The 22,146-nt window shown below is 39.3% G+C and overlaps 1 protein-coding gene and 1 long non-coding RNA gene across 2 annotated transcripts; one reads left to right on the top strand and one right to left on the bottom strand.

Annotated features, from left to right (window-relative positions):
• Positions 1–7,530: 7,530 nt before the first annotated feature.
• On the top strand, positions 7,531–13,364 carry LOC121383470 (cholinesterase 2-like). Its single transcript, XM_041513539.1, has 4 exons — positions 7,531–7,669; positions 9,558–10,684; positions 12,215–12,368; positions 12,763–13,364. The coding sequence occupies exons 1-4, from the start codon at positions 7,548–7,550 to the stop codon at positions 13,046–13,048; spliced, it is 1,689 nt and encodes a 562-aa protein (XP_041369473.1). The 5' UTR covers positions 7,531–7,547; the 3' UTR covers positions 13,049–13,364.
• Positions 13,365–13,908: 544 nt separating this feature from the next.
• LOC121383471 lies at positions 13,909–20,723 on the bottom strand. The gene is made up of 3 exons (XR_005959299.1): positions 20,063–20,723; positions 17,073–17,260; positions 13,909–15,957 (listed from the first exon to the last, which is right to left on the bottom strand). It is a non-coding gene; the product is annotated as an uncharacterized LOC121383471 (long non-coding RNA).
• Positions 20,724–22,146: the final 1,423 nt, after the last annotated feature.

The raw sequence follows: 22,146 nt of genomic DNA, 5'->3' as shown, positions 1-22,146 counted from the left end.
CTTCACCACCAAACGCATCATCCAGTTTTGCAGGCATACCACGCACCTTTAATAGACGGCTACCACAAACTAGACAAAATAAAGCAGAAATCTCATTTTAAAAATCTCAACCAGAAAATTGACTGTCGTATTTGTCGCCAGAAAAATCTATATAATAGGTAACCCCCGGCAAACCTAAACATAATGGATTTTTCGCGGAACAAATCCAATAGATGTCGGTGTAATTTCGTATCCTCACCACTCCTGGAAACATTTATTTGGTGCTGAGTGAAAAACAAACTGGATTCAGATTTTAAAAAGCCCTTACTGTTTTGCATCTGTGATATCTGATATGTGTTTTTTTAATTATTCAAACGACCACATCTCTCCGTCATGCTCTTCCCTTTTTAATCCCTTTTGTCTCACTGTCTGTCTATCTGTTTCTCTCGTCCTCCCTCCCCTCTCTCTCTCTCTCTCTCTCTCTCTCTCTCTCTCTCTCTCTCTCTCTCTCTCTCTCTCTCTCTCTCTCTCTCTCTCTCTCTCTCTCTGTATATGTGGTAGTAATATTTCAATTGGCGATGATCATTAGTTTATTTTGTCCTTGTCTAATCTATAGATTTGACTTGGACACAAGCGTTTGCTTCAAACGACAACCGTCAACAAATATATTAATTAGAAACAAAACCTTATTATTAACAACATAAATCAATACAAAATCACGTACTCACCAACAGTAGTGGTTGTGTTCATGACTGATGATGGTTAAACTGACTAGAAATTAGTCAGCATCTAGGAAATGTTCCAAGCCATGCTACCAATACGAAATCCGCACCTCAGAAGAGACGCATAAATCGCGGTGGTATCTCATAAATCCGCACCTCAGAAGAGACGCATAAATCGCGGTGGTATCTCACAAATCCTGGAAAAAAAATCCATTTCATAACCTCAAGCTCAACACACTAAATAAAACTCTAGCTTTGCCATATACCTCAAACAGACTATAAAACAGCATCGTGTTCATTGATGTACAACCAAACATGGATGAAGATGACACTGTTTGGTTGTTGTTGTTGTTTTTACCACATACAGCGAGATGTAATGCGTTGACAGACAGACTGCCAGGGAAGGCGAGTGAAGATTTGCACTAATGCACTCCCCGGGTCGTCCAGTCGGTGATAGACACGACGGAAGTCTTCATTCAGTGTTATTCGATTCGTTATGGTACTTTAGTCTCATTTACTCCGCCACATTATTGTTCTGAATCTATCAATATATTATATAGTGCAGCACAACAGGAATGGGACACAACAACCAACGCGGTTTTGCATTATAGTACACTGGATGTTGGCCAGTGGTAACGATAAACCGCTCGCCTGATGTGCAGTCGGTTTAGGATCGATCCACGTCGGTGGGCCCAAATGGCTATTTCTCGTTCCAGCCAGTGCACCACGACTAGTGCAACAACGACCGTGGTATGTACTATCTTGTCTGTGGAGATGTTGCACATAAAAGATCCCTTGATGCTAATCGGAAAGAGTAGTCATTGCGTGGTGGCAACAGGTTTTTTTAAAAATCTGTAGTCCTTATTAACCATTTTATATATGTCCATATAACCGTAATTAAAATGTGTTGAGAACATCGTTAAATACATAATTCCCTCTATAGTACACATTATCACAAATGGGATATAAAAATATTGTCACTAGAAACATTTGTGTATTTCGTTTGAAATACGTATTTCAGGTGGGATTGCAATCATACTACAATAAATGTTTCGGGGTGGTGGTGTTAGTTCTGATAACCCTTACCTCATAATTTGACCCAGCTTGGACAAATCACCCTCCGAGGGACGCACACGACCTAAATATAACTAATGGGGGAAGGGGTCAGGACATACTGATATAAGGTATTTTACAGTTCTATACAAAATGGTACTTTCATTCTTTTAGATAGCTTTTTCGTGTGTGTATGTATGTGTGTGTTGTGTGTGTGTGGTGTGTATGTGTGTGTGTGTGTGTGTGTGTGTGTGTGTGCGCGCTCGTGCGTGCGTGCGTCTGGTTTTGTGTGTCTGGCAGGGTGGGGTTAGGTATAAATCTTTAAACACTAAGATTTTCGAACAGTTCGTATATATTTCACTCGATATGCCCTGACATTAAGACAGACTAGCATATATACCAACATACACACACACACACACACATACAGAGAGAGAGAGAGAGAGAGAGAGAGAGAGAGAGAGAGAGAGAGAGAGAGAGAAGAGAGAGACAGACAGACAGACAGACAGAGAAAGAGACGGAGGGATACGTCATCATCAGTATGGTCAGCAACAAGGTAAACGTTTAAAATTACCGTAAAAGCCTCGGATAAACACTAACACAGAAACGTAAACAGTGAAAGCCAAGTCGTGTACTGTGTGGATGTTGTGTGTATACGCCCCTTCAGTGCTATGTAGAGCGAGACACAGGACAGGGTGTCCATACATGGCGGAAACGGGTCGTTTTTCTTGGTAAACACTGCCCGTGTTGAGGTCACAGTACATAATTGTACTTGTTTGTTTATTTTGTTTACCAACACCACTAGAACACATTGATTTATTAATCATCGGCTATTGGATGTCAAACATTTGGTAATTTCGACGTAGTCTTAGAGAGGAAACCAGCTACATTTTTTCCATTAGTAGCGAGGGATCGTTTATATGCCTCATCCCACAGACAGGACAGCAAATACCGCAGACTTTGATATACCAGTCGTGGTGCACTGGCTGATAATTAATTGTACTTTATAACCTCGCTGTTATTACTATCATTTACAATCACTTCGCATATTACCTCCCCTTTTAAAAATACAAGTTTGAAGTAGGAAACAGGAACAGTTGTTATACATGTGGTTATAGCATGATGAAAAATAACTACACGTTTATTTTAAGAAAGCAATTTTCAGTATGTTATCAGTCAATAAGTTACCATAATATAATCAACTGGGTTTCCTAATTCATGTTTTTAAACTGGCTTTTGATGTTTTATAATAATTTATTTGTACAGACGTTTTCCGCTTTATTTTAAAAGTTGCACTTATCTGAAATTGTTCTATGTTGTATCCAAAAATACATACACTTACGTTTTATCAGGTCAGGTCAGGTCAGAACATAGGGCTTTACGTGCACATTCAGGGCAAATTATTGTAGCGCACGCCTGTCCTGGGCACAAGAGCCGGTCTTGGTCGGCTCCTGCGTCCCGGACAGGAAAGGTGGGGGTGGTAGAAGGGGAGACCGCCTGCACTGGCAGGTGCAAGGGAGCACCAGCAGCCCGACCGTGGTCGTTAACAGGCGGGGGTACATTTTATCAGTGACTGTTCATTTTATAATGGCCACGAGAATGTCAACAAAACAGTGACCTTGATCAGTGAACTTACGTATTCAATAACAACTTTAAGACGTACAGTAATACTCAGATATGTGAAAGCTTTTGCCGCCATTTTGGCATGTGTTACTTACAATTGTCTTCTTTTGTTTACTTGTCACATTAGAATCATCTTGGAGCAAGCATGCACGGCGGAAGCAAGTAGACACGGGTGGGGGGTGGTGGTGGAGTGGGGGTGGGGGGCTGACTGAGATCGAGGGCACAAAGCAAAGTTCATAAGGGGATCGGAGATATGCTCCCCCGTACAATTTTGAAAACTAGATGTCCTGAAATGCAATTTCCTGCATTTTTATTATAAATATAATATATATTAGGTATATTAATACCACTTGATTTTAATGAAATAAAATAAATATAAATATTTTAATATAATTTAATTTATATGTTGTTGTTTTTGTAAATGTTGTTGTGTGGGTTGTATGAATGAATTTTAGTGTCAGCTCCCGGTTATTAATAGGGGGGAGGGTGTTATCACCGGTTTATTTAAATTAATTTATAGTTTGGTGTTATGGTTTTTAGAAATTTGATAGGTTACAAGCGTCCTCGTTTTTAATGTGTTTTCCATATTTTTTATTAATTTTTAATGATTGAAATAAAAAGAAATTTTTATTAGATAGGGCGGTGCGCCTAGGCGTAGGCGGTTTCGGCCATAGGGTGAGTTAGGTTTGTCCGGGGCGGTTTCGCCGGCGTCACTGTTCCCGCTACGATGCATTGCCCCTCACTCTTTTTCACCAACCAATAACAAACTTTCTGGGCGTTAGCCGAACCCTTCCTATACAAACTCCCCCCTGTATTGGGGGGGGAGAACATTTTTAATTTTTGGCCAGCCGTTTTTTAAATTGCGGATTTTTTTGATATTTAAATGAGCTTGCAAATTTTAATTTTCCCTAATTTTTTATTTAGACTGTAGACGTGCCGCGTTTTAAATTTTTCCAGGTCAAGCCCCTTGGCTATCCACGAGACAGGACGTCCGGATAAGACAGGCTCGAACCTTTAGTGGTATAGGGGCATGGGTTAATAGCATCAAGTCCCTGGATATCCAGAGACAGGACCCGGATGGACATTCCGAAACCTTAGTGGTATATATGTTTAAAGCATCAAGTACCACGGCTACCAGAGGACAGGAACCGGGATAGCTTATGGTATAGGGGCAATGTTTAAAGCATCAAGTCCCTGACTATCCAGAGACAGGACGGAGATAGCACAGGATCGAAAACCTTTAGGGGTATATGAAAGCATGTAAAGCATCAAGATAGGACTCGGGATAGACAGGCCCCGAAAACCTGTTAGTGGGTATAGGGGCATGATTGTAAAGCATCACAGCCCCTGGCTATCCAGACGACAGGACCCGGGATAGGGAAACCTTAGGTGGTTATAGGGGCATGTTAAAGCATCAAGTCCCTGGCTATCCAGACAGGACCCGGGATTTAGCAACACTGCTCGAAACCTTGGTGTATAGGGGCATGTTTAAAGCACAAGTCCCCTGGCTCTCCAGAGACAAACCCGAGATAGGACATGCTCGAAACCTTAGTGGTATAGGGGCATGTTTAAAGCATCAAGTCCCCTGGCTACTCCAGAGTCAGGACCCGGTATAGACATGCTCGAAAACCTAGTGGTATATGGGCATGTTAACGCATCAAGTCCCTGGCTATCCAGAGACAGGACCCGGGATAGACATGCTCGAAACCTTAGTGGTATATTAGGATTTTAAAGAGTCCATGGCTATCCAGAGACAGGAGGATAGACATGCCTGAAATAGTGGTAATAGGGGCATGTTCAAGTCCCTGGCTATCCAGAGACAGGGACCCGGGATAGACATGCTCGAAACCTTAGTGGTATAGGGGCATGTTAAAGCATCAAGCCCTGGCTATCCAGAGACAGGACCCGGGATAGACATGCTCGAAACCTTAGTGGTTATATGTTAAAGCATCAAAGTCCCTGGTATCCAGAGAAGGACCTGGGATGGACAAGCTCGAAACCTTAGTGGTATAGGGGCTTAAGCATCAGTCCCTTGGCTATCCAGAGACAGGACCCGAGATGGACATGCTCGAAACCTTAGTGGTATAGGGGCATGTTGAAAGCATCAAGTCCCTGGATATCAGAGACAGGACCCGAGATGGACAGCCTGAAACCTTAGTGGTATAGGGGCATGTTAAAGCATCAAGTCCCTGGCTATCCAGAGACAGGACCCGGGATGGACATGCTCGAAACCTTAGTGGTATATGAGCATGTTAAAGCATCAAGTCCCTGGCTATCCAGAGACAGGACCCGGGATAGACATGCTCGAAACCTTAGTGGTATATGAGCATGTTAAAGCATCAAGTCCCTGGCTATCCAGAGACAGGACCTGGGATAGACATGCTCGAAACCTTAGTGGTATAGGGGCATGTTAAAGCATCAAGTCCCTGACTATCCAGAGACAGGACCCGGGATAGACATGCTCGAAACCTTAGTGGTATATGAGCATGTTAAAATTAGCCATCACCATCAGCATCCTACAAGTAAAATTCATCTCTGTTTCAAGATTTACTACCAATCATATTTTTGATTCCGCCATGCCTGGTAAGTTATACTTTTCTTTCTAATGAACGAATCTTTTTTTTGTTTTATATTTTTAGATTACGTTAAGTCAAGAAGCAAATTGTTTTAAACTTTAGTCCGGTTACGGAAGTTGAATACCCCGATTAACGGACATATTTAGATATGTGTAGAGTTCGTTTTATATCTCGGTTGTTCGTAAAGTGGGATTCCCGGACAACTGGAGTCCGGATTATTGAGGTCTTACTTTACTTAAACGTTTTTTTTTTCTTCAAATAGAACATTCTTAAAGGGATGCTTAAGCAAGACTTTTGGACAGGTAGGCATATTCAACGATACATAATGTACACTATTGCTTAATATCAACAAGTATATTGATATATGTAATTAATAAAACGATTAAATGTGACGGATATTATATATAACAGGCGCAGCTATTTTGTTCCATTCCAGTGAATATACCCTCTGACGAGCCGGTGGTTACATAGTACTTAACGCGTAACGTCAGGAATGAGTCTTAGAACTAAAGAAATGTACTTGGTTTTTTTCGGGATGATAAAATAGTCATGCATTGCAATGTTCTGTAATAATATCCATCTCCGTAAGCCAGCAATAAGTATTTATTACTTTTCAATTCAAAATAAACTACCATTGTCAAATTGGCTACACAACAAGTCAAACTAATTGTAGCATGTTTTGTCCATGCAGTAATCTACGTACTGAAATGATACACGGAGAGTTTTCTTAGTTAATCGGTCTATTCTGTTAGTTGCCTCTACCTGTGATTTCTGATTGGCAGGTGTATATTTGGTAGGTAACCAGACGAGCCAATTAATTACCGCTGTCTAGACACAAAAGTACATACCGGTATTGTATAATAAACTGTCGCCCCTAAAATGGTAATGGACATGGTTTATTACTGTAAATAGTTCTGTAAAACTATCGATTAAGTAGACTTTCACATCTAAAATCACAGAACTGACCAATTGCATAGTCCCAAAGAAAAGAAAATTATCACTTGGGTACCGTGGGTTGTCGTTATAAGCCCATTTCGTTCCTTTAATGCAACTTGAAATATATTTAGTTAAATAGTTTATTATATTACCACGTCATTTATGTTGTTTTACAAGTCAGGTTGATCAAAGGGAAGCGCCTTGTCGTAAATTATTACGTTTCTTTACACTGGCTGCCGCCAGTTAGCAGTTAATAATCACGTGTATTTATTAACTCTAAAATTACGCGTTTTTCATTTGTTAAAGTTTCAGTATGCGTTGGTGGTCCTGGTATACATCTTTCCAACACAAGGCTCATGTTTTAGTTTACTCTTGTTTTGGCACGCATAGTTACAGTAACAGAACGATACGACTTATTAACATTTTATCGGATATTCTAGGTTAACCTAACAAGACACGCGTCCCTATGGTGTTAGAATATCAGTGCAAACATACCTGACAAAGACCCGAGTGGTGGGCCTATTCCATTCTCTAACTATGGAACTCTTCCTTCAGCCATTCATTTTAGCCGCTATATTCACCGTCTGTTTAGCAGACGTCACTGTTTCAACTGAATCAGGAACGTACATGGGCAGGGAAGCTGTGAATGTAAACGGGGATGTTTACCACGCTTTCTTGGGGGTGCGGTTCGCAAGGGCGGAGAGATTCTCTAAACCGGTGCAGGAGCCGAAACTCGCTGGGCTGTACAGCGCTACGTACTCGAGAGAAGGCTGTATTCAGGTGAGTCGTAGTTAGCAACAGATGCATGTTCTGTCCTTTGGTGCAGTCAGTAGTAGGGTGTTTATAACGGAAGGAAGGAAGGAAATGTTTTATTTAACGACGCAGTCAACGTGTTTATAATGGTGTACAAAGAAACGTGTATCTTGTCTGACGCTGAAAAGTTTATGAATCGATTTAGTCCGGCATGTAGATGAGGGGCAGAGTACCGACGTATGTGAGACCAGGCACCTGTGCAGAGGTGTGGGTGGGGATAGGTGGGGTCGTGAGTGGGGTCGTCGGTCAAAACCCCCTGCTCATAGCTGATTTTCTTTTTTAATATATATATTTTTTTCTTTTCTGGGAGAGCATGTTTAGCCCCCCCTTCACCCCCCCCCCCCCACCCCTAGAATCTTAGACCATCACAGACTAGACCCCATCTGCATAAATTCCTGGACACCCGCATGGTTATAGACCATAGAATCACGTGCACATATACATTCTGCTGGGAACTAATCTTTCGTCTCCATTCTCCATCTCTCTGTACGTCTCTACTTATCCCTCACTCCCCCCCCCCCCCCTCTCTCTCTCTCTCTCTCTCTCTCTCTCTCTCTCTCTCTCTCTCTCACTCTGTATATCTATCTATCTCTCTGTGTCGCTCTCTGTCTTTCTGTGACTATATATGTATATCTCTCTCACTCCCCTCCATCTCTCTCTCTCTCTCTCTCTCTCTCTCTCTCTCTCTCTCTCTCTCTCTCTCTCTCTCTATCTGTCTGTCTCTCTCTCACTATATATGTTTTATCTAAATCACTCCCATCCATCTCTCCACTCTCGCTCTCTCTCTCTCTCTCTCACTATCTCCTCTCTCTCTCTCTCTCTATCTCTCTATATCTCTCTCTCTCTCTCTCTATATATATATTATTATATATTATAGTCTATCTCTCTCAATCTCCTCTCTCCTCCCACCTCCCTCCATCTCTCTCTCTCTCCTCTCTCTCGTTCTCTCTCTCTCTCTCTCTCTCTCTCTGTGTTCTATCTCTCTGTCCCCTGTCTATCTATCTATCTCTCTGTGTCGCTCTGTCTTTCTCACTATATATGTATCTCTCTCCTCTCACCCTCCCCTCCATGTCCTCTCTCTCTCTCTCTCTCTCTCTCTCTCTCTCTCTCTCTCTCTCTTCTCTCCTCTCTCTATTATATAATATATATATTATCTGTCTGTCTCTTGTCTCACTATATATGTCTCTCATCTCACTCCCATTCATCTCTCTCTCTCTCTCTCTCTTTCTCTCTCTCTCTCTCTCTCTCTGTCTCTCTATAATATATCGCTATATATGTCTATCTCTCTCTGTCTTTCTCACTCCATCTCTCTCTCCCAATATCTCTCCTCTCTCTCTCTCTCTCTCCTCTCTCTCTCTATCTCTTCTATCCTCTGTCTGTCTATTCCCTACTGCTATCTTCTGTGTCGCACTGTCTTTCTTCCACTATAATGTATCTCCCTCTCTCAATCCCCTCCACTATCTCTCCTCCTCTCTCTCTCCCTTCCTCTATAAATATATATATCAGTCTGTCTCGTTCTCACTATAAAGTCTTCTATCAATCCCATTCATCTCTCCTCTCTCTCTCTCTCTCTCTCTCTCTCTAATACTCTCCTCTAAAAACTCTCTCTGTGTCCGCTCTCTGTCTCTCAATATATATGTATATCTCTCTAACTCCCCTCCATCTCCATCTCTCTCTCTCTCAATCTCTCTCTCTCTCTCTCTCTCTCTCTCTCTCTCTCTCTCTCTCTCTCTCTCTCTCTCTCTCTCTCTCTCTCTCTCTCTCTCTCAATTTGGTTTGATGAGTTTGTTTATATGCAATGTGGACATATATCTTGTTTTAGTAATATCATTATTTCTTCTTCTGTTTTCAATAGACAGTGGTTTTTGAAGATGGACGTGTGGATGGACAGGAAGACTGTATTCCTAGATATTTACGCTCCCACAAATCACTCTTCTAAAAACCCAAAACCCGTCATGGTCTGGATTCACGGCGGTGGGTTCGTTACGGGAAAGGCGCAGCAGTTCGACAGTTCCAGTCTAGCAATCCAAGGCGACGTAATCATGGTGGTCATACAATATCGCCTCGGACCATTTGGCTTTCTCAGCACTTCGGATGACGTCATTCCGGGAAACTATGGTCTTTGGGATCAACTGACAGTCCTTCGCTGGATCAAGGATAACATTTTATATTTTGGAGGGGATCCAGAGAAAGTTACAATATTTGGGGAGTCTGCCGGGGCGTGCAGTGTTAATATGCATCTAATGTCTGCAAAACCCAAAGGTCTGTTTAAGAGAGCAGTCGCACAGAGTTTATATTACTGTATTAAAAAGAATCCAATTCCTGTAACCTACGAACTTGCCAAACTGGTCGACTGCTTCCCAACGAATCATATGACTGTTTCCAAGAGGAACCTTCACAATAATATTAAAAAGTGTTTACAGGATATAGACGCAAAAGTTCTATATAAGGCTTCTTGGCCTCTCCGTGATAATGTTAAGGTTGGAGTTCTTGATTTCCTGTATACACCAACAATTGACGGAGACTTCATTCCACGAGATCTTTATGACCTACTTGTTGACCGAGATTACTTACAGACAACCAGTTTCCCAGACGTAGACCTCATGATGTCAGTAAACAACGTGGAAGGTGGAGCTTTCTACTATATCGCCATGGAGAATGACAAGAAATTCAATACTTCAGAAACACAAGATTTTACAATGCTGAAGACGTTTCAGTCTGGACTTATAACACCATATGTAAAGAATCGATATGGTGTCCAAAGTAAGGAACTATTGAACACATTAACTTTTGAATATATTTTCCCGCTGGACTTCACAACAAACGTTATTAACAAGGATTACGCGGTTAAGTTTATAAATGACATGTTTGTAAGGTCTGCATCGGATCTGGCTAGGTCCCATTCGGAGGTCCAAGGGTCAGGGAAGACGTACCTCTGTCTGTTCAATCACGATCAAAAGCTAGCTCGGATTTCTTTTAAAGGTATGTGTGAAACTGAAATGTGTACTGTAAAATAATATTAGTTTGTTGCTCTATCAACCATTAAAGGCACTGTCCCTCATTTTTGTCCGCCACACCCTTTAAATAGTAATCACAAAAGCACCAAGAACTAATTACTAACTCACCGTCTTGGTCAGACACGCCAAGATAGCTGGGGGTGTGTCCTCAGGTTGTGTGTGTGAACCTTATTTCGACAAAAACTAGAAATTAAAGCACGTGATCATTTATTTTTGACATCCACATCCTTTTTAGCGGTAAATTGCATATAGTCGACCAAAAATTAGCTTGGTTATTGCACGTAAAGATACCTAGTTCATTCTCGTACAAAAATATTATATATTGGCAAATCCAGTGCCTTTCTCGTTACTCATGTATTTCCATAATAGAAGAAGGTGCAGGTACCTCGAGAACTAAAGCCGATGACTTTAAATAACAGCGTTATACAATTGTTAAATCTTTTTCTAAAATGATTATTAATTCCATCTCATTACCCCCCCCCCCCCCCCCCCCCCAACATCCCAAGAAAAACAACAGTTTGTTAAACTGCATTACATCATTTGTAACATCATTCTTTCAGAATTCCTTTCTACGTTAATGGCATGATTTTATCTTGAATAATTATGTTATGTGAACCATGTTGCCACGTCTGGTACACCAAAGACCTGGGTTTGTACTGCGCTGTCTATGGAAGTGATAATATAAAAAGATAATTTCTAGTATTCCGTTAGACACACCATAAAGCTTAGACACCAACTATCTGCATTTTACAATGTGCTCAGATGTCGTTTAACAAATGTTGTGTTTCTTTCCATAGACCTGTCAATGGAAAGGTCAACGTTAGAATGGACAATAAACTCCGCTTTTAGTTGGAATGCGATCTAATCCGTACTTTATAAAACGGCGATCCCAATGTGGTTTGTTTGTCATTCGAAATTGCGTGAAATTTATACGTTCTGTTTTCAGGCATGATACACGGTTTTGACCTGGTCTACACATTCGGCTTTACCATACATTCTGTTTTCAGACATGATACACGGTTTTGACCTGGTCTACACATCCGGCTTTACCATACGTTCTGTTTTCAGGCATGATACACGGTTTTGACCTGGACTACACATCCGGCTTTACCATACGTTCTGTTTTCTGGCATGATACACGGCTTTGACCTGGTCTACACATCCGGCTTTACCATACGTTCTATTTCCAGGCATGATACACGGTTTTGACCTGGTCTACACATTCGGCTTTACCATACGTTCTGTTTCCAGGCATGATACACGGTTTTGACCTGGTCTACACATCCGGCTTTACCATACGTTCTGTTTTCAGGCATGATACACCGTTTTGACCTGGTCTACACATCCAGCTTTACCATACGTTCTGTTTCCAGGCATGATACACGGTTTTGACCTGGTCTACACATTCGGCTTGACCATACGTTCTGTTTTCAGGCATGATACACGGTTTTGACCTGGTCTACACATCCGGCTTTACCATGCGTTCTGTTTTCAGGCATGATACACGGTTTTGACCTGGTCTACACATTCGGCTTTACCAAGCTGCAGGTGAAAGCTTTCACTGGATCTGCTGATACCACCATCTCACCATCGGAAAGGGGAATATCGAATGTTCTCATCACGTTTTTAACGGATTTTGCCAAAACAGGGTATGTAGTCTAGACCTAGCCTAGCTTTTATATAAGTCCTTTTCAGCATCAAATCATTGTAATATAAACGGACAAAGATGAAAGTGTTTTAGATACAGTCATATATTATCAAAATGTGGTCAAAGAATCTACACATTAGATGACTGTCCTTCCTCACAAATGATCCACCCCCTCCCCCTCAACAACAAAAAAAGAAGAAAAAAAAAGAAGAAGAAAGAAAACAAAAACAAAAGCAAACAAAAAGCAAACCAAGAAAAACAATAACAAATAAACAACAAACAAACAAAAAATAAAAATAAAAATACATACAGCAGTGTTACTATATTCCTTAGAAACTATTAACTGTTACACAGTTTACAAGTATTTAACCGAAACATGCTGTACTTTGTTACAGAAACCCCAGTGCCAGTCTTTCAGACAAAATTCCAAATGGCTGGCCAGAGTTCAACGACACTTCTGAATCGTACTTCGCTCTGAACACCAACATGTCGGTCAAAGATCATATGTACCCACGCATGACGTCACTCTGGAGGAATCTAGTCCCTCGACTAGTCAGCTCTGCACGAAACCGGTCTAAACCAGATACTGGTGGCTGCCAAACAAGTGGAGGAAGAAGTCTTACGTCGTATTCCAGACTGTGCCTATTTGTTCTGATTTCATCAATAATTACTAGTATATAGACAGAAATCAGAAGACGACAGAACATTTAGCTGAAAGATGTTCTTCCATTCCATGAGCAGTACCATACCGTATCATTACTGTTAGCATCACTTTCCAATAAGTTTATAAAAATAACAATGTTATGGGGGGTTTTTGGTCAAAAATAGAAGCCACATTGACGAAAGTGCTGTTACAGCTGACGAATTATATTCAGTATATATTAAAATTATAAACGGATTATATATATGTTCTTCGAAGTTAATAGTGTACATATACAAAGTCGAAAAGCTGTAAAGGGTATTTACTTTCAAGATAAATTCAGATATAATAAAATTATCCAGTGGTCTTATTTATTCATTTTAACTTATGTTCGTGCTTATATCCCACGCTGTCCTTAGCACACGCGTTTGCTATCTGAGCTGTTTGTCCAGGACAGTGGGTTAGTGGTTAGTGAGAGAGAAGTCGGTGTAGGTCTTGCACCTCCCCAATGAGTTGTTAACAAGTGCTCTGGGTGGGAGCCGCTACCGGGATGCGACGCCAGCACCTTCCAGCCTTATAATAATAATACAAAAAACATATATACAAACAAAGGCACCCACAAGAAACCACACACACGACGCACACACATGCACACACACATATACACACACGCACGCACACACACACATGCACGCACGCACACACGCACGCACGCGCGCGCCAAAGACCCACTCACACTAACTTCCATAATAAATTTTAAAATTGAGGGATATTGATTATAGATACATGTACGAAACAGAAAAGAAACAAAAAATCCGTCTTCACGGAGATATTTAAAGACCATTAAATAATGTTTGATATCCAGGTAAACATTATTTTTAACATATTTATTTATAAAAATAGAAAATGTATTATGATAGCGATAATGATTAAAGAGAACTGTAAAGTACTGACGTTATAATGTTTGAAGAACAATACGATATTGATGTTTGAACCCTTTGCCTCAGCTATTATACGTCTCTTGTTAAAGATACTCTCTCTGTATATATATATATAGACAACAACACATTTACGAATTCCACCGAACAGCACTGTATTTTAACACAACAACCAAAGAGTAATAGTTTTTAAGCTGTTATAAAGACAAAAACAATATTTCATGAAAAAGAAAAAAATAGATCATAAAGTTTATCACAATACAAAAATAAATGACACATATCTTCATCTTCTTTTGAATACACTTGATAAAAGTTTGCCATATTTAAATACATGTAATTTACGATATGTAAAAATAACGTTAGGTGTAATTTTAAAATCCAAATCAATACATTCAGACGTTTCATCACTATAATATATATATATTTTCCAAACAGATTTCCAAAATATATTAAAACCCATATCATGCCATTTTGCTAAACAAGAAGGCATTTTAAATTTCTGTGAAATTAATATGGAATGTATTAATTTCACACTGAATTTATTTACATTAATAGTATCCCCATTATTATTTTAAAATAAATTAAAAACTTGAGACTAATTTGCATCATTGTTTACAATAAGATGTTTCCATTCATCTGGAATAGAGTTCAAGATTACATAATACGCAGAAAAAATATCGTTGACAAAAATATCAGAACACTTTTCGTAAATATGTTCAATAATGGGTGATACAGGAAAAAACCCAGGTATCATTTCATCAGCAATAGTTCTAATATCAATTTCAATAAATGAGTTAAAAAACAACGTGTTTTTATAAGTAATAATGGGATTGTGGAAAGGTGGTTGAGACCATAATTGATCAAACTCTAACTTTAAAAAAAAGGTTCACTATTTCAGACAGTATCCCATTATAACAAGACTCTAGCATCCAAAGCAGTTTTATTATAAACAATATTAAATGTATTATAAGATAAATTCATATTCAAATATTTACCAAGACATTCATACATTGTATGTTTCCAAACAGCTTTGAATTCCTTATCATGCCTTAACCATAACACTGCCGAGACCGGTGGTCTTATGAAAAGAAATCGTCATATAAATTTATGTGTAACAACCATGTGACAGTTTCAACATGGGAGGTGACTTTTGTTGTTTTATAACGGAATTTCAAGGCTTACTCTGCGAAGTCACCTGATATGAACATCAACGATATATTTGTAAAATATTTAATGATTCATTTTAAAAATAAATAACTGTAGAAAATGTTAACACCGTATGTAGTATACTTTAATAATATTAATGTGAATTCGTGAAAGGTGAGCATATCCTGCCTCAGGTAAACGTATAAACGTATGCCCACCCAGTGGTATATAGAGCGAACCACTGGTCATTTTACCTAGTAAATATTGTCTGTGTTAAGAGCATGATTGTACCTTTAAAGTCACTTCGCCAGTCTCATGTTTCAAAAATAAAGGTTTTAATTAGGAACGAGAAATAATTGTTATTCATTAAAAAAAAAACCCACTAAAAAAACCCAAACAAACGAACACACACAACAACCCAAAACATATAATAATTGTTACAGTTTATAATGAACTGTAAAACCATCGTACAATTGACAACGTTAGAAGAATATGAACGACAACACTATTTTCCATTATCAAGCACGTATCTCTGCACAATGCAGAGTCGAATGGGCAATTGACAAAATAGTGTTGATTCTGTCACTCTATCTAGTACCTAGTCTATAGGAGGACAGCTACTTCCTAGGAGATCCTTCACTGGACAAACATCTTTGCTGCACCGTGCAAAGAGGGTTGCCACTTCCAGACTAGTTTCTAAATCAAAGCTAGCACAGGACAGAGGTCATTGGAATAAATATTGCTGTGATAACATGCACTTATGAAAACTGATGATATCAGGTGTCCGCGAAAGGTGAGTATATCCTGGCCACCAGTGACACCCGCTATGGGTACTTCCATCTCAGCTGTCAAGTCCGCCACTTGATCTAAAACGATAAAAACATGTGTAAGAGTTTCATCAAAGTCATGAAAATGTATGCACAAGTTCAAAATGTTCAATAGCATCAGACGTTATTTTGGTCAGTGATGGATCGTATTTTGTAGATACAGCCTCCAAATGTCTACCATAAATCTTGTTGAATGTCGCCAGGAATCCCTGGATAACATAACGCTGAAGGGCGGAACGTAGCCCAGTGTTAAAGCACCCGCTTGATGCGCGGTCGGTCAGGGTTCGATCCCACATTAGGCTATTTCTCGTTCCACCCAGTGCATCACGACTGGTATATAAAAGGACGTGGTATGTGTTATCCTGTCTGTGGGATAGTGCATATACAAGATCCCTTGATACTAACGGGGAAAATGTGGCGGGTTTCCTCATTAAGACTATATGTTAAAATTACCAAATGTTTACATCCGATGATTAATAAATCAATGTGCTCTAGTGGTGTCGTTAAACAAAACAAACTTCATAACGCTGAAGGTTTATACAGTCAATAACAGCGAGTGCTACTGAAGATGGTCTAATAAACCAAGGACAGAAAGGAAATGAGTGGACATACACATGGCTTCTGTCTATAAAACATTGTAAATGGTATTTTCAAAGTGTACACTAATTGTCAAATAGTGCCCATAGATACAACCAGATAGGACTCTTGAGACCAAATATAAGGACTCGGTACCATGCAGATTTTAATAAAGAGTTTTATCTAAAAGCAAATTACTGGATTCATGGGGCATTTTTGGAGTTTGAACCCATTTATTGGAAATGATCTTGCCTGCTCGGGGGTACTGTACCAATGAAACGTAATGAAATATTTGGAATAAATTGATATTAAAACTGAACAAAATTACTGTTCGAAATACATCAACTTAGGAAACCAGCTAACACTAGAGATGTAACTACCAAAACAAAACCCTCCAAAACAAACAATTTCTTATATTAAAAAAAAACAACCTAACAACATGCCATGGAGAATGACAAGAAATGCAATACTTGAGACAAACACGCTTTTAGCATGTAGAAGACGTGTCAGTCGGAACTTATAACACCATATGTAAAGGATGTATATGGCATCCAAAGTTAACGTTTGAATATATTTACCCTCTGAATTTCACAACAGAACTGATTAAAAAGGATTCCGCCGTTAGGTTCATCAATGACGTCTTTGTGACGTCTGCGTCAGATCTGGCTAGGACACACTCAGACGTCCCAGGGTCAGGAAAGACGTATGTCTGTCTGTTCGATCATGATCAAAATCTGGCTCGGATTTTTCAAAGGTAAGTCTGAAACTGAAACGTGTACTGTTTATTGTTACAATGTAATATCATTAAGCTCAAAACAAGGTGGTGTCAAATATGATTTTACTAATATGATCAACAAAACCATTAACACTATCAAAATGGTGTCTCCAAACAAAGTATTGTTATATTTCTATAATTACTTTACATTTTGTTCCCAATGAATTGGCCAAACAGTTGGTGGCAGTGTGACCAGTCCAAGAAAAACATGATCTTACTGTCAGCGCCGTCATGGCGCTCTCAGTCAGTAGATTTGACATAATCCAACATTATTCTGTATCCAGGTCACCTTTCGCCGTGAACAGTCATTCTCAATACTCGTATGTTAAGCTTCTCGCAGCTTATTGTGGATGGAATTTTGGTGAGGTCGATTGGACAGGGGATAAATTTGGATTTGCCAATATCTACTAACGACTGAGAGTGATGTAGCAGTGACTATGACTCTACTAACGACAAAGAGTGACGTAGCAGTGATTAGGACTCTACTAACGATAGAGAGTGACGTAGCAGTGACTAGGACTCTACTAACGACAGAGAGTGACGTAGCAGTGACTAGGACTCTACTAACGACAGATAGTGACGTAGCAGGGACTAGGACTCTACTAACGACAGAGAGTGACGTAGCAGTGACTAGGACTCTACTAACGACAGAGAGTGACGTAACACGGATTAGGACTCTACTAACGACAGAGAGTGACGTAGCAGGGACTAGGACTCTACTAATAACGTTCGACGAGTTGTACAATCGATCGGCCTCAGTGAACCCGTTATTTAATCATCCGAATTACTGCTCCACGACTGGTTCATCAAGGGTCTTGGTTTGTACGTTCCTGTCTTTGGTATTCCGTAGGAACAGTTTATAAACGTGGCGACAGTGGGTCTCCTCACGCTCTACACCAAACAGTTCTTGTTTAAAATGTACTGACGTGTTGTGAAACAAACATCCCTTTCCTTCCCTAAGATATTTTAATGGAAACCTTCAGGTTACAGTGGAAAGTGAAATCGGATTTTAGCCGCAATGTTATCTAGTCTATAAAATATCTACATTCAAAATTGGGTAAAATTTATAATTTCTGTTTTCAGGCATGATACACGCTTTTGACCTGGTGTACACATCCGGCTTTACCGTACGTTCTGTTTCCAGGCATGATACACGGTTTTGACCTGGTCTACACATCCGGCTTTACCATACATTCTGTTTCCAGGCATGATACGCGGTTTTGACCTGGTCTACACATCCGGATTTACCATACGTTCCATTTCCAAGCATGATACACGGTTTTGACCTGGTCTACACATCCGGCTTTACCATACGTTCTATTTCCAGGCATGATACACGGTTTTGACCTGGTCTACACATCCGGATTTACCATACGTTCTGTTTCCAGGCATGATACACGGTTTTGACCTGGTCTACACATCCGGCTTTACCATACGTTCTGTTTCCAGGCATGATACACGGTTTGACCTGGTCTACACATCTGGCTTTACATTACGTTCTGTTTTCAGGCATGATACACGGTTTTGACCTGGCCTACACATCCAGCTTTACCATACGTTCTGTTTCCAGGCATAATACACGGTTTGATCTGGTCTACACATCCAGCTTTACCATACGTTCTGTTTCCAGGCATGTTACACGGTTTGACCTGGTGTACACATTGGGCTTTACCATACGTTCTGTTTTCAGGCATGATACACGGTTTTGACCTGATCTACACATTCGGCTTTACCAAGTTTCAGATGAAGGCTTTTACTGGAGCTGTTACCACTACAATATCTCCATCGGAAATGGAAATATCGAATGTTCTCATAACGTTTTTGACGGATTTTGCCAAAACAAGGTACGTAGACATAGTCTTTGTTATATACTATACTGACGGAATTAAAGAAGGGAACACACATGTAGCAATAGCAAATGGTGACTGCAATAAAACTAAAACTATATAATAATCCTCATCCACAGTATCAGGCTGTTAACCATGCTACACGTAATCACTGCCAAATTATTGGCATTCAGTCCTACATTAATTAGATCTATGTATTTTATACAGCCATAACAAATCTAAAAGCGAATTAAATGTATATATAACGGTCTTTTCAGTATTAAGTCATTTTCTTACACACTCGTTGGTAATAACATCATTCTCTATTTTTGATAACACATATTTATTTACACATGTACCTGTGTTAACAATTTCAAAATATACGACTGGCTGATCCTAGGTCATATCCAATAAATAAAAAAATCCCCAGCACGATTGGACAAACATAGATGGACGTGTTTTAGATACAATCGTGTATTAACACGATGTTGTTGAAGTAAAGGCTACAAATTATTAGGCCATTGTTACCCCACACCAAAACCAAACAAAACTAAAACCGAACAAAAACAATAACAAACCACAAATAATAACACCCAACAAAAAAACAAACAAAAAACCCCAAACACCCCCCCCCCCCCCCCCCCCAAAAAAAAAAAACACACACACAAAAAACACACAAAAAACAAACAAAAACAACAACAAACAACAACAAACAACTAAAAACATAATACAAACAACATTATTATTATATTCCCGAATTATTAATTGTTCAGGTGCGTGTACGGATTATCTTGGGGGTCGATTCCCCTGCTCAACACGAAGTTTCTTTCTCAGTTTTGTTTACCACATATTATCCAGAGGAGCATGACTCAAAGCTCCTAAAAACTTCACATACCACAGTCTAGACACCCCCAACCTTCACCGCATAACCTGCACACGAGTCTGCCGTTGCACATGTTAAACGTACCTAAACATAACCATAATATTGAAGCAAATTTATATTGTTCTTTGTTACAGAAACCCCAGTGCCAGTCTTTCAAACAAGATTCCAAATGGCTGGCCAGAGTTCAACGACACTTCTGAATCGTACTTCGCTCTGAACACCAACATGTCGGTCAAAGATCACATGTACCCACGCATGACGTCACTGTGGGGGAATCTAGTTCCTCGACTAGTCAGCTCTGCACGAAACCGGTCTAAACCAGTTACTGGTGGCTGCCAAATGAGTGGAGGAAGAAGACTTAAGGCGTATAATATACTGTATCTATTTGTTCTGATTTCATCAATAATTGTATAGACAGAAATCAGAAGGTGACAGATAAATGCTCACCCATTCTTGACATAGTATGTACTTTCCACGAGTACGGTGTCTTACCGTATCAACCCCATACTAGCTATAGTATCTCTTTCCAGTACGTTTATAGAAACAATCTTATCTTTATGTCAGACAGTCTAAGCGATGCTCACGAAAGTGCTGGTACAGTTGTTTATACTGAGCTTATACATTTGTATTTACATTTGTATGCAAATGACCAGAATATGTTAAACGGATGATACAACTGGGTTGTTCTTCTATGTTAATCATGCAATGTGTACAGACTTGAAAATATGACAGATTTTAATTTCAAGGTAAACAGTGATATAATAAAATTGTCCAATGGCATTACATTCAAGAAATTCGTGATATTTATACATGTCAACCACATGTATCAGATTCAATATGGGAGGTAACTTTTGGCGTTTTATAACGGAATTTCAAGGCTTAATCTGGCAAGTCGCCTGGTGTGAACATCAATGATATACATGTATTTGTTAAATATTTCAACATTCATTATATAAACCCTAAAAACACCAATTTGAGGAAAACTTATTAAAAGAGTCTAGTATGCATATTTAATGTAGATATGTTACCAGGTACACGATGTCTAGGCTCAAGTCAAATCTTTTGTTTTAATTACAGAACTATTATTGGGATTGAAATACTTAAAATGTACAGATATTTATTAGAATGCATAAACCGGTGAATGACACTAGAAATAGCACGGCCGTATCCAGTATCTAGCCTAGTATAAAATCAGTCTGATTAAAATTAGCTCTACTGGTATATACCGGTAGATCTAACAGCATTGCGTGGACTCCATGTCCAGGTGACATTTCATCTATAAATAACAATTTAAATATCGACCAATTACACATCGCCTTTTATAGCGTTATTCGGGAGCATACAGATTCTAAAAATATCGGGAGACACTATTTATGCAATAGGCGAACTTGTTGGTCTATTTCAACATTAAAAAAACAGGGGGAAAAGTGCAGTAATAAACTCTGGATTGTATACTGGTATAAACAGATTTTATGGCAATACCATCACGTTTTTTGTTGGTCTTGAAACGAATTTTATATAAAATTTTACATTGAAATTAGTTTCCGGCATACTTCGTAATTCGTATACCATCGGCATAATTCCGAATGTTTTCAAATTCTTTTCAAATCACTGGCATGATTTTGCAAGTAAGGTTTTTATTGGTCGAATAAAAGGTCAGCTGGACATGAGCTCCAACGGGCTGCTGTTAGATCCACATGCAACAGTGGAGCTAATTTTAATTTGATTCGTATAAAATATTGTGGAATTGTTTTAATACAAAGTAGATATAAGACGAAGCATGTGGTGTTTTGTTTGTATATTCTTGGGGTGTTGTTTTCTCTTCTAAACTTGCACTTAATATGTACTCTACATTCATAAAAAAAACCCTAACATGTTTAGGACATTTATTTTACAAATATAAATACAGTTGATAAAGTGATGTGACCAAATCTGAAAAAAACATATAAACTAGTCAATTAAAAAACAATTGTTTGGATAAAAATAATGATTAGGCCTACATATTGAAAATATAACTATGGGCCCTATTAGTATTCTTAGTCGCTTCCAGTTGAGGTTTCCTTGCGTTACCTACTCCTTTATTGGCTAGAATTTTTTCTCATCTTTGTTTCCATTGGCAATATCACATTTGATCGCATGGTGGAACCGACTGAGGACAAAATGACTAT

This window comes from Gigantopelta aegis, chromosome 10 (genome assembly GCF_016097555.1).
Source record: "Gigantopelta aegis isolate Gae_Host chromosome 10, Gae_host_genome, whole genome shotgun sequence".
Lineage (NCBI taxonomy): Eukaryota > Metazoa > Mollusca > Gastropoda > Neomphalida > Peltospiridae > Gigantopelta > Gigantopelta aegis.
This window is presented reverse-complemented; position numbering and strand designations above follow the sequence as displayed.